The sequence below is a fragment of the Aquila chrysaetos genome, chromosome 20, assembly GCF_900496995.4.
Source record: "Aquila chrysaetos chrysaetos chromosome 20, bAquChr1.4, whole genome shotgun sequence".
Taxonomy (NCBI): Eukaryota; Metazoa; Chordata; class Aves; order Accipitriformes; family Accipitridae; genus Aquila; species Aquila chrysaetos.
Genome location: NC_044023.1, coordinates 8,878,779 through 8,898,004, shown reverse-complemented (window position 1 = coordinate 8,898,004; position 19,226 = coordinate 8,878,779). Strand labels below are relative to the sequence as shown.

At 38.9% G+C, this 19,226-nt stretch overlaps 2 protein-coding genes across 3 annotated transcripts; both read left to right on the top strand.

Annotated features, from left to right (window-relative positions):
• Positions 1 to 2,227: 2,227 nt before the first annotated feature.
• SELENOK (selenoprotein K) lies at positions 2,228 to 6,146 on the top strand. 2 transcript variants are annotated; one of them, XM_030044009.2, is made up of 5 exons: positions 2,228 to 2,354; positions 2,973 to 3,063; positions 3,848 to 3,928; positions 4,629 to 4,721; positions 5,849 to 6,146. In XM_030044009.2, exons 1-5 carry the CDS (start codon positions 2,336 to 2,338, stop codon positions 5,850 to 5,852), a joined length of 288 nt encoding a protein of 95 aa, XP_029899869.1. In that variant the 5' UTR covers positions 2,228 to 2,335; the 3' UTR covers positions 5,853 to 6,146. The 2 variants fall into 2 exon arrangements, with proteins under 2 accessions (XP_029899869.1, XP_029851730.1); XM_029995870.1 differs by lacking the exon at positions 5,849 to 6,146 and having other exon boundaries at positions 4,629 to 4,725.
• Positions 6,147 to 7,521: 1,375 nt separating this feature from the next.
• Positions 7,522 to 17,352, top strand: ACTR8 (actin related protein 8). The gene is made up of 13 exons (XM_030044008.2): positions 7,522 to 7,715; positions 7,909 to 8,079; positions 8,941 to 9,051; positions 9,310 to 9,414; positions 10,048 to 10,221; positions 10,785 to 10,878; positions 12,876 to 13,008; positions 13,334 to 13,487; positions 14,032 to 14,127; positions 14,713 to 14,853; positions 15,259 to 15,523; positions 15,828 to 15,991; positions 16,671 to 17,352. Exons 1-13 carry the CDS (start codon positions 7,593 to 7,595, stop codon positions 16,812 to 16,814), a joined length of 1,875 nt encoding a protein of 624 aa, XP_029899868.1. The 5' UTR covers positions 7,522 to 7,592; the 3' UTR covers positions 16,815 to 17,352.
• The last annotated feature ends 1,874 nt before the right edge of the window (positions 17,353 to 19,226 follow it).

The window sequence follows — 19,226 nt, the reverse complement described above, 5'->3', positions numbered from 1 at the left end:
TTTGTTGTTTGAGTTTGGGGGGGGATTTTGTCACTTGGAAAACAAAAAAATATATTGTTCCTTTCTGCATGATGAACACATTCCCTCTGAAAGACAATACATTAAAAAGGGGAATTAATTGTTCCAATTCTTATTATATTAATTCATGCAGGACAACATCAACTGCATACAGAGCATGAGTTCAGGTGGAATAATTACCTGCTGGTATTCAGGTTCACTATTATGTTTCTGTCTAAAGTACAGTACAGAGTTTGGACTGTGATGTTTGTTTTTATACTAGCAAGAGTCAGTTTGTGTGTGTTTTCAATACACCACAAAATTTACAATACCTCTGTTATCTCTACTTGCTGCCATTATCTTCCCATTGCCATCCTCCCTCTTTTTGTTTTCTTCTTGGTAAATGTAACATCTACAACTTGTGCAATAGTTCTTTAAACATAAGATAATTTGCTGTTTTGTCTCAAAGCCTAGTGAAAAGAAAACAAAGTATATTTATGAAAATCATTTGAAAACAAAGTACATTTATGAAAATCATATAAAAACAAGACATTTTCACTTTAGCATACTAATACAAAGGTATGCATTTGTCATATACTTTCCGTGAGTATTGTTATTTTCCTATTATTTGACAACACCTTTTTAAAGTAATGTTTTCACTTTCCGTATAAACTTAGTATTTATGTAACAGTATCACCTAACACACAATATCAGATCTACTATGCAATCCATAAATTAGAAGTACACCTATACATCTTTCTTCCAGTTTATTATTCCATTTATCTGGTTTCCCTGAGGATATAAAACCAATGTTCAAATTACTGACTGAATCTCTGTGTTTCTTCTATACCTATATACGCTGTGTTTTGCAATTTGGAAACTGAAACTGATCTGACTACACTTGACTATTATTTGAAAAAAATCATCATAAGCATAGAAAAGGGTAGATGTTGTCCCTGAATAATTTTAACATACTGCCTGCATTTATTCCCATTATGCACTGTGTAGCACCCACTATTTTCTAAACACTTTTGTATTTCCCCATTTATTGAGTGGTAGACTACCTAGCTCTTATATTAATGATAACTATTTATTTTATATACATAGTTACCGATACCTCTCTTTCGCAGTTGCTTTCAGTTGTTTGCAAGAGTTTATTTCTGGAACATCAAAAATTTATAAACATCCGTCAGTTGCAAACAATTTCTTTACCAGGGGACAACTACATTGTCAGAGACATATTATATTACAATTTCAACTTCAGACAACACTCTTGTGTTAAGAGGTTTAGCAAAAGACTTTACCTCATCGTTATTAGAAAAAGGCAGGTCTTGCAAAGGCAGTATTAAAATGCTTTTATATTCATTTTCTCTTACTGCTGTTTCCCAGAAGAATTATACATCCCTTCTCTACTAGTTTAGTTTAAAAAAAGAGGTGTTATACTAAATTTCCCTATATAGCTATAGTTACCTCTGATTTTATATGCACATTCTTCATGAGAAGATATGCCAGCCACTCTTTGAAGGGCAAAGCTTTTATGAAAATGAAATAAATTCAACCAAACGCCTTACTTTGGGCTGAACATTCCCACCAACAAAAGGGGTATAGACATAGCCGCATACCTGTCACTACGTAAAAGGAACAAAAGTTCCCTTTGGAGAGTAGTTTTAAATAAATATCTGCATTTAGTCATATTTCTAACATTACTAGTGAGTTATCACTTTTAGTATTCCATTAGAGAAAACCACTGGGAGGGACGAGGCTCCCTTCAACTCCTAGATAAAACTGAGGCGGTGATGAAGGACAAAAGATCCAGCAGAAGTTAACTACGGAAGACTACGAAGAACACTTAATTTTTATGAAAGCTACCCTGCCATACCACTAGCTACGGTCACTGTTTCCCGTCACTGTTGGTAAAACCATACGCTTACCGCGCACGGCACGGAACCTTCGACACTGCGTCACACAGCGGTGTTAGCGACTAACGTAACTACGTTTTAGGAGCGAACCAGACCCTCCCGCTCTGAGGGAGGAGACGCCCCACCTGCACACCGCCCGGCCCCGCAGCGGGGCTGCGGCGGGGGACCCCTCCTGAACAGGGGGCTGCATGCCGCTACGACTGCTGTGGCAAGGGAACCAGGACAACACGCCACAGCCGCCCAGTACCGCCACGGCCACGCCGGCTCGGCTCGGCACCGCCACCGCCCCTTTCCCCTCAGCCTCCCTCAGCCGGAAGCCAGCAAGCGGCACCACGGCAGGCTCTGAGCATGCGCCTGCCGCCCGCGCACGCGCAGCGGGGCCGAGGGCAGGGGACGGGGCAGCGCCGCGGCCCGCCGCCATGGTGTACATCTCTAACGGTGAGGGGCGGCCGGCGGGAGGGGATCGCGCCCTGTCCCCTCAGCGGGACGGCGGCCGCGGTAGCCGGGGGACAGGCTGGAGGCTGGGCAGCGAGCGGGGGACGGCTGGGGGGCACGGGGCCTGCGCTGGGCAGCGCGCTGCCTCCGCGCACGGCCGCTGCCCGGGGGAGCCCGGCGGGCTGTGCCCAGCGAGCGAGCGGCGCGTCTCGGCCGCTGCCACCGTGGCGGCCGATCGACCCCGCGCTTCTCTGCGGCCTGGACGTGAGCCTTACGTGCTTCTAAACAGTTTTTGAGGACTTTGAAAAGTCCGGGTGTGTTCTGCAGACATCGGGAGCGCAACAGAGAGGCAGCTTAACCACATACAGGGAAACAGGGACTGTACCGGGGGGGGTGTAGGTTTACCTGGACACGGTGTCTCTTTGGTGGGTGGTGGTGATCCGATTATTTCAGGTACTTGGACAATACCCTGTAGGGAGTGAAACTTGCTACCGTTGCCCGTGAAGGGTAGTTTCTTCATCCCGTTTGCAAGTTCTAGACTCGGCAGACAGGTTTCTGTGAAATGTACTGTACGGTGTCACACACTAAACATCGCTGGATTTGTATCTGGATATGTTACAGGACAAGTTTTGGATAACCAGAGTCGCGCTCCTTGGCGTTTGTCATCTATAACAGATTTCTTCTGGTCAATAGCAGATTTTGTGGTTCTGTTGTAAGTAGAAATTAATTCTTTGGGTGAGCTTTATTTTAGATTTGCCATAGGTAGAAGGTACTCAGTGCTATTGGTAACACAACAGTAAAAATGTTAGATTTACTCTTTAGCGTTCTATATCTACTGTCCCCAAAACATATACGAATGCTTTACCATGACTCTGTGGCTTTGGTTATTAAGCACTATACTATATCTAGTAAAAAGAAAAGTGTATGAAAAGTGATGGTAACTTACTGGCAGTTCAAATGAGTTTTCTTACATTTCTTCCATTTTAATACTACAAAAAGAAAAAGCGTATACTTTCGTTAAACAGCTAGTTTCTTTTAGCTGATCTAATAGTTAAGATATTTATTATTTGGAGAATTTCTACTTGTGACAATAGATTCTGGCTATGTAAGAATAATCACACAGCAGTAATCACAAATTTATGGCCCCAGATCAAAAGCAGTTAAGAAACAATACGTTCTTTTCATGTATTCAACAGTCCTTCATTATTTTCAGTTACACATTTATACTTTATGCATTTCTTACATATTTATTGCATATTTACCAGAAAACTAGATTTTATAGTTTGAGCCTCACTGTAATTTGGAAATACTTCAGATTTTATATTCATATATAGGAGAAAAATTGCCAAGACTTATTAAACAATGATCTTGAGAAGAACGCTGTTCGTTCCTGAACACAACTTACTGTTTTCCAGGCCATTTCTTATCTTTCAATCCAAACATTCAGAAACTATATCTAGCAATCAATTCACCTAATTTCCTGTTTTATTTTTTAGTTTCCAGAGCATTATTCAACCAGATTTGAGAAGAAGAGGCTACACATCTTCCTCCTATTCAGGATACAATGACGGAAGAGGGTATTTTTTCATACTCACACTAGTTCTGCTTTTTTTTCTATCTTAGCAAAATGACGTAATGTATTCAGATTACAGTTGTGATTTGCATTGAATCGGATCATGTAGGAAGACTAAAATGTTGTTTATCTGGAAGTATTTTGTCCGAAACTTAGTAACAATACATAGCTTTGGATAGCTGTAATAGCAGTATAGTCTAACTCTCGCTGAAACTATTTTTCACACCTGCCTCATAAACAATATGAATCTTTGTTGAAATTCTTCTTTTGTTAGACTTGCTTATATTCAGCATTTGATTTATATTAAATCAGTCATTTCATGTATTAGATTACCTACAGATAAAGCAAAACACTCTGTTACAGGGATATCATTTCTATAAACACTGTAGTTACTGTGTTTCTTTGTTCTTAATGGTTTGCCTACCTTTTTTTGTAGGACTGTGTGAAAGCCTGAGTTAGCTGTAGCTTTCTCTTGTGAGACAGGAGTAATTAGAACAGTTTGCATAAGAGAATTTTTGTGAAAGTGGGGTTGGGTGGGTTGGTTTTTTGGGGTGTTTTTTACAGCTTTTCACATGAAACCCAAACAACTTTTCCAGAGCTTCTAACTTTCTAATTAGTATCGTTTAGAGACAGTGTTACTATATTTCTAGTTTAACAAATTAATGTCCATTGAATAGATGTTGTTTTCCTTGATTTCTTTTCAGGCCTCCAGCACATCCTCGCCGTAGGATGGGTCGAATAAATCAGTGGGGTGGAGGCCCCAGTCCACCACCAATGGCTGGAGGTGGATGAGGAAGGTAATTACAAATCTGTATCCTGCTTTGAACTTTTTTTTTTTTTTTTTTTTAAGTTAACAATGATAATTGAAGGTTGAGGTAGAATGGAGCGTTTTGTCCTCCTTTTGCAAAAGTTACCAAAACAGGAACAGAAGCAAAATGGTTAGATTCTTTCAGTAAAGGGGGAAAAAAGGGAGGGGGGAGTGTTAAAATGTTTTGGCTCATAAATGGTGAGCTTCTAATTTTAATTGCGTAGAAGTGGATACACAAATTGTAGCAAAGATTTTTGAACACAGCTGATAAAAAGTTATAACTTTTCATGTTTTTTGGCTGCTAATTTAAAGTCCTGTCCCAATCAGTAGTGGCTGAAACTTTGCTTGCATTTCTAATAGTTATCATATGACATATGAGGTTTTTTAAGTAGATACTTCTCATAGAAAAGAAGGAAAATTAATAAAGTTGTTAAAAGACTCTTAGTAAAAATCTTTCTTTTTTCCTGTTACAGTGATATAGTTATGCAAATCTTGAATTCTAGTGTAGCATAAAAATCAGAATTGCTTAAAAAGGGGGGCAAAAACCATTAAAAAAGCCCTGCTCTTTAAATTTCTTACAGCTGCCTGAACTTTAATTCTGTTTTATTAATTAGTTTGGCTGGTGGGAGTTTCATCTAACAATGTTATATATAGTATGGTTTAATTTACTTCAAGACTTAAGTAAACAATCCTCCTTGTTTTTCATGAATGACTCCTCATTGTTACCATAACAGAAGTTACAAGAAAAAACACACATGCAGGTGGTTAATACTTGTAAATCTTGTAGAAGGTTCATATTCCAAAAAGCACACATGTCAGTATTTCAGTTCCCTAGAAAAAGGATAAGTTTCTTCCCTTTTTTTTTTTTTTTCCTTCATTTGGATGTTGGTTTTTTTTTTCTTTTTGACTAGACATGAGGCCAGCAAAGGCTGTGGGGAAGGCCTTTGGGTAATAATGGCAATGTGTAATCTGTTCAGGAATAGAAGTTTGCGAGCCTTTTGCATGTCTCATTTAGCTAAATTAAAAACAATTTTATTTTAAAAGGGTTACTTACATAATTTTACTGACAAAGAAAGGCCTTGTCTTTAAATGTACTGTGATTATTTTATCTTTTAGGTAAATGCCTGCTGAAGAGGCAGGCAAAAGCATACACATTTGCAAGATGAAAGGGAAGAAGAGTTTAGTGGTGGACCAAATGAGTTTGAATGTTGTAAATGTGTATGTCCAACTGGAAACTGTTCTGTGATATAAGCAGATTAATGAAGTTGTACTGGGAACTCCTTCTTCAAGGATCCGGTGTAACTGAACAACAGTTCTATTAAATACATGTTTACTGTCTAAAGTCTTTGTATAGTTTCTGAACATTTTACTGTAGTCGCAAAGTAATAAGTAAATTATATTTGGCTTGTCACAAGGCTGACTTTCTCATCATTTTTAGAAAAAAAATATCTGAAGTACAGTAAGCCCTTTTCTGTTCCAGTGAGGAAGAATACGTATTTATATTTGACACAGAAGGTTCCTTGAGAGTCAAACTTAAAGCAGTGCTTCCTAATAGGTTTTGTATTTACTCTGTTTTTGTCAGTACTAACATTTTGTACTTTGGTATTAACGGTGCTCTAAAAACACTTTTGAAATGCAACTTACAAATTACTTTGTTTTACAATCCTTGCCTTTTACAAACTCACTTTGTTAAGGCCCTTAATGGATTTTATAACACGCCTGTTTTCTAAGCACCTCTTGAAACAGCTTCCTTCTCCATTACAGGCTTACTCAAACGTGTAAGCTTATTATTTGCTGTACAAATTTTGGTAAGACTTTTTTTCAGTAAAATTAAGCTTTGTTTTTATTACATGATGAAAAAAGTAGGGAACTCAAATACTGAATGCTAACACAGAAGAGTTGTTTTCTTTCAAACAGTGGCTACCTTTTAACTAATTTACTCCATTTCAGGATGGGAGTTGCTTATTGTTGTTCTTGAGTTTTGTTTGGGGGGGGGGTTGTTATTGTTCAGTTGGAGAGGGCTGCATCTATTTGATAAAAGATTATCTGCCAAGAATCCAGATTAAGTTTTCTACAAGGTGCCCTTGCAAGTTTTTTTTTTACTTAAACCTCTCTAATAATGTGTTTAGCAGGAAATTATAACACCCAACAATGCCCCCTTGGTTAACAAGCATCTACTAACTAGCTGGCTTTTACCCGCTCCGGTGGCTCCCGCTCCTGTGACACATAACCCAACGCAAAGTTCCCATCTTTCAAACTCGCTGCGTAACAGCAGCCTTCAGTCTAATAAACAGAGCTTCCTCAACTCCGCTCAAAGGTCACATCTTCATAGTTCATAAAGGAACTCCCCGCCACCAGACCAGGTAGGGCACCGTTAGTTCTTCGCGGGTGTACCACACGTCTGTCAGCTGTACTATGACACTTTTTTAGCTCGTTCGAAGGACCACATCACCCTTCCTCCAGCCCCGCCAGCTCTAACAAGCAGCCCAGCTGACGGGGTTTGGTGAGACCTCCCTCAGCCCGGAGCGGCGGAGGTGCTACCCCCGGGCTCTCCGCCTACCGCTGCTCGCCCCCTCAGCGCAGAGGCCGGGGCAGCCCCCCCCCCCGGCGCCAGCCGCTGTCTCCCCGCGCCGAGCCGAGCCGAGCCGATCCGAGGCGGCCCGGGACGGGGAGAGGCGCCGGCGCCGCTGAGGGGACGACGAGCCCTCTCCCGCCCCGCCGAGCCCCCGCGGTACCTGCCTGAGGGGCGGCGCCGGGCGCGGGCCCGCCCCCTTCCGCCCGGCGCCCAGGCCGGGCTGGGCGGCGCTCGGCCCCGCGCGGGAGCGGCTTCCGCCTGGCGCCGCTCTGCCCGGCGGGGAGCATGACCCAGGCGGAGAAAGGCGAGGCGGAGAACGGGAAGGACAAGGAGCGCGACCGGGAGCGCGAGCAGCGCGGCGTCAAGCGGCCCATCGTCCCCGCCGCCGTGCCCGAGTCCCTGCAGGAGGTGAGGCCGGGGAGCGGTGAGGGGCAGGGCGGCGGCGGCTCCTCAGGGCGGCGCTGCCTTCCTGCTGGCCGAGCGGCTGCGGGGCTGGGGCGGCGGGGGCCGGGCTCGGCCTCGGCCTCGGCCTCTTAAAGGCCTGGGCGGGGGGAGGCGCCGGGACGCCTGCCCACTCCCGTGCGCGTTGTGGTGCTTTCAGCAAATACAGAGCAACTTCATCGTGGTGATACACCCTGGCTCCACGACTCTGCGGCTCGGGCGGGCCACGGACACGCTGCCCGTGGGCATTCCCCATGTCATCGCGCGGCGGCACAAGCAGCAAGGACAGGCGGCCTACAGAGACAGCTGGCTCCTGAGGGACGGGCTCAACGTAAGCCGGGCCGCGCTCCAGTGGCACGTCCTCCCAACTCGATAAAATGGGTCTTTTAACTGCGTGTTTCGGTTGCCTTTTCCTGTTGCGTAAGGCCCGTTTTCCCCTCGTGCGTTGTGTTTTTCCAGAGAGGAATATGTCTGGACACAAATTCCCGTTTCACGTGCTGTAGTCAGTCGATTTGCTCCAGTCTGTCCTAAGTCTTTATTTAATTTATTCGCCGTGAACTAAACCTAATAAATTGATAGGTTGAGGGTTTGGACTCATTGATTTCTCTGCTCTGTGGTCTGATACGACACACAGTATTTCTGTTTATAGAATGACGAGTGTAGAACTAGAATTGGAAGGCTCCATTTGTGAATGCATTGGTTACAAGTTGGCTTGTAACTTGGATAACGTAGCCAGTAATTTTAGTCTAACCTGCTCAAAAAAATACATGTAGTGATCTTATTCATACTTTGTACAAAAAATCATTAATCAAATTAATGCCTCTAATATTAAACCTCATCTTTAAATAATTGAGATCTATTTAAACATTTTTGCTTCTACTTAATATTTCTGTGGTTAAATAGATAATGTCCTGAGTTCATCACTCCAGAGATGAAGTCCAGCAGCCATTACAATCAGTTAAAAGATTGAAGTTTACTTGGACAAATAGATCTTGGGAACTCTAATATAAAAAAGAGTTTCTTTAAAAATAAGCATATGTTCATTGTATAATGTGCAAACCTTCTGTCCTTTCTACCGTCTATCAACTACAGTAATGATTTCATTGTTTAATAATAGCTTCAGTATTACCAGCATACAGACATGTAATTAGAAAGTAAGTATTTACGTTGCATATTTTTGGGTTTTGTTTAGAAACCTGAAAGCACTGAGCAGAGACAAAATGGCCTTAAAATGGTGGACCAAGCAATATGGTCCAAAAAGATGTCAAATGGTGCAAGGCGTATACCAGTGTCACCTGATCAGGTAACTCATTCTTAAGATTTTATTAAATTGTTCATTCATACGGTCATTTGGTGCGATGCTATATTTTAGTGGAGAAGAATAGATATCCTTTATACAGCAAAAATGGATAGTGCTATTGTGTGACCTAACTCTGAAGATCTGAGAGAATGAAGATTTAAAATGGTTCTTCGGAGGGTGAGAGGGGTTCTTTTTTCTTTCATGCACAAAAAGTGACTGATAAAATATTTATCAACAGCACTTGTTTTGATTACATTTCAGGCCAGGTCATACAACAGACAGATGCGGCCAGCTATTTTAGATCACAGCTCTGGGGCCAAGTGGACAAACACATCAAATCATCCTGAATTTTTGGTAGGAGAGGAGGTAAGATTAATTTTCCTGCTGAAATGGGGCTTAATATTACGTTTTAATGTGACTACCTAATCAATAGCAGTTTGCTATGTGTTAGTATGTGTTGAAAAGCATATGAATTTAGTCAAGCAATACATGAGAAGCTTTACTATGAACTAACTGAATATATATTATTATTCAGCAAGACCAGACAGTTTCTCCCATTTGCCTAGCAAGTAACCTTGATCCTATACTGCTGTAAATCAGTGTTTCTGCAGGGACTAGGTGAGAACTTTACCCATGTGGTACAATTCAGAGAAAAGGCAAGAAACTGGTAAAAGGATCAGTATATGGAATCACTGCTGAGTAATTAGGTATTCATGAGCTTCAGAGAGTCCAAATTAGTTACTAATTTGAGATAATGGGAAAATACACTGTTATGTTCATAGTAGATGTCCATGGATATGAAAATTCAAACATTAAACCATGTATTTATTGTCTTTTTTATTTTAATGCAAGCCCTATTAAAAAGAAATCCACTGTATTGCTGTCACATTGGTCTGAGTGGTGCTGCATGTCTTGTATCTGCTTCTGAAATATTTTTCTAGTATTTGTTACTAATCTTTTGGGAAAAACAATGCATAGAACATTGTCCCTTATTTTCAGGCACTGTATGTTAATCCACTAGATTCTTATAATATACATTGGCCTATTAGAAGAGGGCAGTTGAATCTCCACGCAGGACCTGGTGGCTCCCTCACTGCAGTATTAGCAGACCTTGAAGTTATATGGTCACATGCAATACAAAAATATCTGGAAATACCATTGAAAGACTTAAAGGTGAGCTGTGGACACATTAATATGGGCTGTATCCACTTCTGTAAACGTTACTGTGAAAGAGAAGCAACTTGCTGTTATTGTTAGCCTCTTACTGGTAATTTTCTTAAAGAATAAATTATTTCTCCTGGTGAGCATGGTTCCTAAGACTTCATTTGGAATTTTGTGCATGTCTTTAAGACAAAAATTGTTAACAGAACTTGTACCAAGGAGGTTTGGAAATCCCATTGTGGAAGTTTCAGTCTCAGTCTGGGATTTTTTTGTTGACTAAAATGGAGGCAACTGAGGAATGGGTGGCTAATATTTGCATAATTTCTACTCCTTGCCAAGTAGGTGTTTTTTCTCATACCTGATGTACTTTTAAACATTTTAGTGACCTATATAAACTTAACTTGGTACTTACTCTGAACTAATTTTTTACATTATTAAAACCCTTCCCCCTTTCCATAATTTTGCTTCTTTTAAAAACCTGTATATTATGCTTTCTTCCTTAGCATCAGGTATTCAAGAATGTAAAGAGAAACCTAATGTGAGAGCTGGCTTTAATTTACTGTTCTTATCTTCAGTACTACAGATGCATTTTACTAATTCCAGACATCTATAATAAACAACACGTGAAAGAACTGGTAAATATGATCCTAATGAAGATGGGCTTCTCAGGTAAAACCATACATAAGCATACTTAATGATTAATAGTGTAAAGTTTTTGTTTGGGTTTTTTTTTAAACCTTTAAGGCACATCTTTGCACATCAATCCCAGTTTGGCTAGGACTAGCACCTTTCATCTTTTGCTATTCCTGTACCTGTTGTCTCTTTTAATGGGGCAAAATGGTTGGCCAGCATTGAAACAAGTTTCTCAGTTTGTGATTAGGTATTCCAGCCGTGGGCTTCTCACTTCAGCCGAGATGAAAGTAGCAACAGTCTGATTTCTCAGGTATTTCTAAAATGCACGATGTTAACTCCACAGAGTAGTAAGATTCCTAGGCTTCAGAACAAAAGTATATGATGTAAGATGCTGCTACTGTCCCCTCTACAGGATGACATAATAGGAGGTTCCCGAGTTGCTTAAGTGCATATGCTAAATATAGAAGAGCAATACAAGTTTTGAAAAATAATAAAGTAATTGTTGGCTGCTTCTGCATATTTATTTTTAGAGTGGAAAGCCCTCTGATGAAAAAGAGTAATGCAGTTTCCTTTCAGTTAGTTAAACTGCTGGAAGCTTCTGGCTAGTCTGGAAAGAACTGCTGTAGTCTCAGCTATCTTTCTCTGATTTCACATTTAGAGAAAACATAGCAAGTCATTATGGAAGGCACAACCATATGGAGCATACTTAATTTGAAATAATCAGAGTAGTAGTACCTTTGGTGCTGCAAAGTCCTTTCTTGTATTAGGTATGCAAGGAAAGAGGCTTAAAAAGCGGACAAGAATAGTAAGTTAAATGGTAGAGACTAGTCAAACAGTAAGTTAATTGTAAGATGCTGGAGATTAATACTGCTGTTGTTTAATAATTAATCAGTACAAAGTGCAAACAGTTCTCAAATATTACTCTCAGCAGAATATGTGCTTCTATGTTATTGCTTCCCATCTGAAAGAATTAAGTAGGTGGTAAATAAACACTGGAAAAAGAGAGACTGATTGCATGAGATCTAAATTTTGTTCACATGCATATATATATTTCATTTGTTTCATTATGTTGAAATGAACAAGCCATATTGACTGTTAGTTTTAGGTTTTGATCAGAATGGTTCTAAATCATACTTGGTTCCTTCTCTGTTTTTACATAGACGTAATGTGAACAGTACCTGATAATACTACTACATAAAAATGTACTGGCACTAGGATAGAAGAATTTGCAGTTGAAATGTGTTAGCTTCAGAGGAACAGGAAGAATACTAAGAAAAAAATACGAAACTTCATATTCATCTGATATATGAAAGTGAAAATCAGAAAGTATCATTAATAACTCTTCAGAGTGTCTTTTCCTAAATAATAATTTCATGAAGAGCTGAACTAATTATAGAGCGTAATTAAATTCTCTTTATCTATTTAAAAACATTTGTCTTTAAACTTGTACTTAGTTTTTGTCTACAAAGCACAGCTCAATTGAGCTATTTTCCTTCATTGGCTAGAAAGATTGAAGCCTCCAGTACTTCTCACGTTTAAGCATGGGCTTGTGATAAAAATACAAAAGTACTCTTTTACAGAGTTAAAGGTGGATTGAAAGGAAAGCAGAGAGTGAAATTGGACCTTGGTTTATTACTATTTAAAGAACACATCTAAAATGCTAATGGTAATGATACTTGATTAAAACTATAAAAAATTAGGAAAATGCTTCATGTGCATCTGATAACCAAGACCCTGTGATACTGGTTACAAAAGCAAGTAAAGTCTGGAGGCAGTATCTTTAAACTTGTGAAAAATAAGAACATTTGAATATAGGCATCCACCCAGCTCTTAGCTTTGCTCAGGACTTTAAGGGCCTACCCAACAAAAAATCTGTAAGTCCCCCCGCCCCCATCTTCACTAAATACAAAAACTTTCAGTGCAGAGTCAGGCTATCAGTAGATTTTAAAAGACATTAAGATGTCCTTTAAATGTCAGCAACATGCCTCTGGAGCTTGGCATAAATTGGATATAATTTTTCCTCATATTGCTAGGAATTGTTGTACACCAGGAGTCTGTCTGTGCTACTTTTGGAAGTGGTTTAAGCAGCGCGTGTATAGTAGATGTGGGAGATCAGAAGACAAGTGTTTGCTGTGTAGAAGACGGTGTTTCCCATCGCAACACCAGGTATCTTTCTTGTAATATGCAGAATGATGATAAGCATGTACTTCGTTGCTTACCAAAGACTTGACTTTAAAAACAGGAAATTTTTTTACAAATACAAGGGTGTTTTTACTGTGAGCTGTGTGACAGTGTCATCATGTTACAGTATTAAAGATTTCTGATATCTTTAAAAGCAGAAAACTGGCAGAACTGATACTGTGCTCTGCAAACTGTGGAGGCCATGATCACAGCATGTCTAAAATATTGCTTGTATTCCTATGTATGCCACTGTAAAAGACCAGTATTTCAGCAAATTAATAAATTAATCTTCTTCTTCTCTGTGCTTTAGGCTGTGCCTTGCATATGGAGGATCTGATGTGTCAAGGTGTTTTTATTGGCTTATGCAACGAGCAGGATTCCCATACAGAGACTGTCAGTTAACTAATAAGTTGGATTGCCTGCTGCTTCAGCACTTAAAGGAGATATTTTGTCATCTAGACCAGGTGAGAAGGGAAAATGATATATTCTCCAAGTAATTTCTTTCTTCCTTTAGAGAATGCTACTCTGGGCAACCCTTTTGCGAGTCTACAGTTGCTTGTAAATGGACTAAAATGTAATATTTTACTCAGTAGAACACTGGCAAAAGGTGGAGAAGCTTTAGACTTGAAGTATCTGTAACTTGTTTTATTTTTCTTCTAGTTGAAAGAATCCCAACTCTTAGAAATGTAGTTTCTTTGTTCTTACAACTCAAAGCAGCTGATAGTAGCTGCATATTTGCTAGTTTTCAACTTCAGTTTTGTAAGATCTGCCAGCAGATCTCTTCTTTCTGCACAGACCTTCATTATAGAGGCTTAGGCATGTAGAAAGCTGTTTTGGCAGACTGTGCTACAGGGAAAGGACTTGAAAAAGAGTTCAAGAATAGGTAAATGAAATTCACAGTCTGAAGAGTTTTGTTCCTCTTTCTTGTTTCCTACAGTTTAAATAGATTATGCAGCTTGATAGAGAGGTATAAAAGATACAAATTTTTTACATTGTTTTTGACCTTAGGATATTTCTGGATTGCAAGACCATGAGTTCCAGATTCGTCATCCAGATTCTCCAGCTTTATTATACCAGTTCCGATTAGGAGATGAAAAATTACAGGTGATTTTTTTTTTTTTTTTTTTTTTTTGTTAAATTACAGGAATTATATTCAGCATTCAGGCTCAGGGCCTCACTTTGTATCGGTTCAGTGCTACTAAGCCCACATGATTTATGGATTGTTCTTAACATACGCCTGTTAGTTTTAAAATTAATTCCTATGTGTATGAATGGGCCTAATGCAGCACTAGTGGATGCACAAGACTTCCTAGCTAGCTTTAGGCAGAATGGTTGTAGCTTCAACTAAATATGATGATATTTATCCTTCAAGGGCAAGGAATGAATGTTAATTTCACAAGTTTCTCACCTCACCATTGAATTTTCTGATTTTGTAACAAACTGCATTTCAATACTTATTTATCATACAATACCAGAATCTGTAAAGAAACCTGTATACACGTACAATTGTATGTTTGGGGGGGGGTTTAATTACACAAAGCTGAAGACACTTTAGCCATTTACAAAACTATTTGAAAAAAATGTATTTAATTTCCAATTGTGAGAAAAATAGAACAAGCTTTTTCTTTTTTCATAGTAAAGAAACCAAAAACTATGCAGTAAAACCATGTCAAATCTGTCATTCTTCAGGCTCCAATGGCTCTGTTTTATCCAGCAACTTTTGGAATTGTTGGACAAAAAATGACAACTTTGCAACACAGGTCACAAGGTGACCCTGAAGATCCTCATGATGAACATTATCTGCTAGCCACACAAAGTAAGCAGGAGCAGGTGTGTGAATGCTCATTTTAATTTTCATTATTAATTAATTGGGGAATAAAATCAGGACTCATTAGCTCATCTAAGAAACCAAAGTTTGTTATCTGGGCCAGAAGCATTAAAAAATAAATTTAGAGTAAGGAATTACGAATGTCTAGACAAGTCCTTAATTAGAACTGTTAATTTTCAGAGTCTAAGAGGGCTTCATATTATGGCATTGATACATCTGATGGAGTTCCAAATAACACCCTTACTTTGAAATTGAGGATTAAAATGAAATAATACAATGCTTAACCTTTCTGTGCAAAAAGGTGAAGGGAAGTACAACGGTGCTTAGTTAAGTCTTCGTATTGTTCTCTAACCTGCTGAAGATCTTTTTGCATTTTTCATAGTTCAACTTGTTTTCTCATTTTTAAGTCTGCAAAAGCTACAGCTGATAGAAAATCTATGTCAAAGCCTGGTGCATTTGAGGGAGACTTGAGAGGCCAAGCCTCAGACATTTCAGAGAGGATCTACCCACAAGAAGTGGAACTGGGATCTTCCCAGAGCGATTGTATGATATCTGGAAATGATTCAGAGGAACCTTTAACTGCACACATGTCCAGGAAAACAGCTATTTCTCAGTTTGAAGGCAAAGCCTTAGGCCTTGACAAAGCCATTCTTCATAGTATTGACTGCTGCGGTAAGAATTACATTTGTACAATTCTATAAAGTGTGTATGTCAGTGTGGATTTATGGTAACACCTCTATTTTACCAAAGTAACACATATGTCCCTAAGTTTTTTCTCATCTCTAGAGCGCTACACTGTTCCTTATACTTGCATCTTTGTTGAGGTTTCTTGAGCTAAAAGTTTTGAATCTCCGAGGAACAGAAAGAGAATTTCAGTTTCTATGTGGTTTGACTTGCACTAAATTCTTTATAATACAAATACAGGCCATATTAACTTTAAAAAACAAATGTATTTCTATGCATCCGTTCATTCCAGCATCTGATGATACAAAAAAGAAGATGTACAGCTCCATCTTAGTAGTAGGAGGAGGCCTTATGTTTCATAAAGCTCAAGAGTTTCTTCAACACCGCATTCTCAACAAAATGCCACCCTCTTTTAGAAGAGTCGTTGAAAATGTTGAAGTCATCACGAGACCTAAGGTATACTGTTAACTGATGGCTAAATGGTTAATAAACTATGATTGGTTGAAATCTTCAAAAGATTAAAAAAATATATGTTCTTTCAAAATCACAGATAAGTTGCATATCTGAGGAGATCTAGGACAGCTTTCAGCTCATAACATAGCACTCTCCAATTATAGGCAGGAAGTTAGAGGTAGAGCAAGAGTGTTACTAGTATGGATCACTGAAGTGTTTATTAGCTAAAGGCCATATTCTTAAAGAAGCAGTTAGTACTGGCCCGTGAAGTTAACCTATCTGCTCAGCAGGAAATTGTGTTAGGGTTTTTAATTACTATTAAGGTAAAAGAAAGTATGGCATTACAAGAACAATTTTCATTTGGCATTAATCAAGCAAAATCTGTAAAATCAAAACTTGCATATTTTTCAGAGCCTCCATTGCTGAGGGCAGGATTTCCAAGACATGCCTAGAAGGCATCTTAAAAAAAAAAAAAAAAAGTGACTTCTTTAAACACCTTAAATATTCTTTTCATATTTTTATCTCACTATTTTTTCCTGAATAATTTTGCAAAACTTCTTTTCTCCTCCCCTAATCCCTGAGCTTTTAAGTGGTGAATACTGTTGGAAAAATTAGGATACAAGTTTTGAGAACTATGCGAATTTACACCAGTGATTGCATACAATCTGTGTTTTTAATTTAGGATATGGATCCCCGCTTAATTGCATGGAAAGGAGGTGCAGTTTTAGCCTGTCTTGATACAACTCAGGAGCTATGGATATATCAGCGAGAATGGCAGCGTTTTGGTGTCAGAATGTTACGAGAGCGAGCTGCATTTGTATGGTAATAGATACGTTTACAGTGGAACATGATTAATTGAGGATTCCTTTCCCCAAATGACCCCTTTTTGGAGTGCAGTTGTATTGATCTTCTGCTGACAGATATTTTTGTATTTTATTAAAACTAACTTCAACTGAGATTTTTCCAAAAGTGGTGCAAAAGTCTTCAGCATTGCTATACTTCATCTATTGAATTGTAGGCATTGAATTCTGTGTACAGAGTATCATAATCATCTCCAAATTCACTGCATTTATATTATATAGGTTATGTATATTAAAATTGCACAGTGTGGGAATTTGAGGTATAAAATATTGACGTGGCAGATGTTAAGCCAAGATTTATTCCAGATCCACGTACACAGAAGCAATAGCTGAAGAGCGCAGGCTGTGGGTTTAATGCCTTATTCTGATTCATGCTTGTAATGTTACCAGGAAATGAAATTGTTATATAAGCGATCATAATGGAAAAAATGAAATGGAGAACCCAAACTACCGTTGCTGTTGGTATTTTGTTTATATAATAAATAATATTATTCAGTGGAAAGACTTAAGAATTTGAAAGTGGAGTATTTTTTCTTGCCTGTTCTCATCATCAAAAGCTCTTGCTAGCTTTTCACTATCCATGGTAGTTATCCACTCTTTTCCCTATTTAAAAAATCCAATATAATACACTCAAAAGAACTAGATACATTTTTATATAGCCAGCACCAACCTCAGTCATGTGGTACAGGCACGTGGGCTTTTTCCCCCAACAAACAGGCCTTAGTTACAGAAGTGCTGTTTGTTGGGGTTTTTTTTCTTCTGTAGTCAAGGTTTTGGCCACCCTCAGATCACACCTTAACTCCATATCTGCAATTATAATCCAGATTAAAACTATTAAAACACCTCTAACAATATAATAAATATCAAAGATCAATGAATGTAATTTCTACAAAGCACACAAGAAAGAACTGACTTCCTTTTAATCTGCTTTCATTAAAAGTTCTGCAAGGCTAATCGAGTTCTAATCAAGGCTGCACTCCTCAACCACCCTGCAACACAAACCAAACCGGAGTGAGGCCAGTGGGTAATTCCCTTCAAAAGCACAGTACTGATTTAAACTAAAACATTAATGTAGCCACAACTTGAGAGAGTTTCTATTACAGTGAAACCTAAAAGGTAGTCTCTTTCATATGATCTTATCTCGTCTAAAAGGATGCTTGCAGCAAAACTCAAAGAACAGGAATTACAGAAATACTAAAGTTCAAAAAAGTGAGAACTCTTACCTCTGAGATGACACAAGCTACCGCAGCAATAATACATACTATCACAAGTAGAGCAGCAAGGAGAAAACACGCAAACCGTCCAGCTGAATTGATTGTGAGGATCTCTAAAGCAGAAAGAACAATCACTTTGAAACAAGTCTTGCACAGCTGAAAAAGCTGTCTTCAGGTAACAAATTACTAAAATGAGCATTTCCGATGTCCGTACAGGGAAGAGAAATTGTGCTGAAAGGTAATGCAAAACGGTTAATAATCACATTGAGAGCCACAGAGCTGTTGACTACATTACTAAATTTTCTTCCCTACTTTGAAATAAACAAGACCTATCAGTCTCAATCTGCTCCCTCCAAGTTCCTCCCATGTTTCTGGAACATACCTCTTCCTGCAGCCTGACATCTCATCAATTGTTCTCCTCTCTTACATTTTGTTTAGGGTTTTACCATGAGCAATAGTTACAAAATAACTAATTCCTGAACTGTGGCATTACTGTATTAAGCATAAAACTTCAACTTTTAAGAGGACGAAGATGAAAGGCAAAATTTGCCAAGGCCAGCGTACGTGAAGTCATCTAAGACCAAAGTCATCTGCTTTTTAACATTCAAATATCTGTATACCAAAACATTTATTTTCCCAGATTTTTGCAAACATACAGGGGAAAATGTGCTGAATATACACGATACATAATGCAACAGAAAACACTGAGCAGTTTCTCTTTAGTTTGCATTGAATATTGACTCAAGAATGAGAAATACTCGACTAACCATTGCCTTTCATCTGCACGCAGTTTGCTAGGTTTTCTGAAGGCCTTGGGCAGTCATATCCACACTTAGCAAAGTAAGGAATTATCTGGGGGAAAAAAACATAGAGTAATTCCAATACACAGTTAAATGGGATTTCTACACAGATTCATTCCTTTCATCTATTTCCTTCTGTACTATGGTTTGGGCTCCTGACAGGAGTACTGTGCTCCCTAAAACGGTTACCAGATTTTCTTGAAATATAGTTTCCTTACAACTGATACAAATAACAAAAATTAAGAGAGGTTCCTGAGATAAGTAAGAATCTAAGAAAATTCAGTGTAAACATATCAGGTATGTTTGCTTTAAGCTTTGTAGCACAGGGACACTCTACAGAACAATATAGACTTAAATTACCACC

What these genes read in the sequence shown, in the direction of transcription:
- ACTR8 (XM_030044008.2), top strand. Translation starts at nt 7,593, where the DNA reads ATGACCCAGGCGGAGAAAGGCGAGGCGGAGAACGGGAAGGACAAGGAG. An exon ending in GTTTCCCATCGCAACACCAG is followed by an intron (nt 13,009 to 13,333) that starts GTATCTTTCTTG and finishes TCTGTGCTTTAG; the next exon opens with GCTGTGCCTTGCATATGGAG. An exon ending in TATTTTGTCATCTAGACCAG is followed by an intron (nt 13,488 to 14,031) that starts GTGAGAAGGGAA and finishes TTTTGACCTTAG; the next exon opens with GATATTTCTGGATTGCAAGA.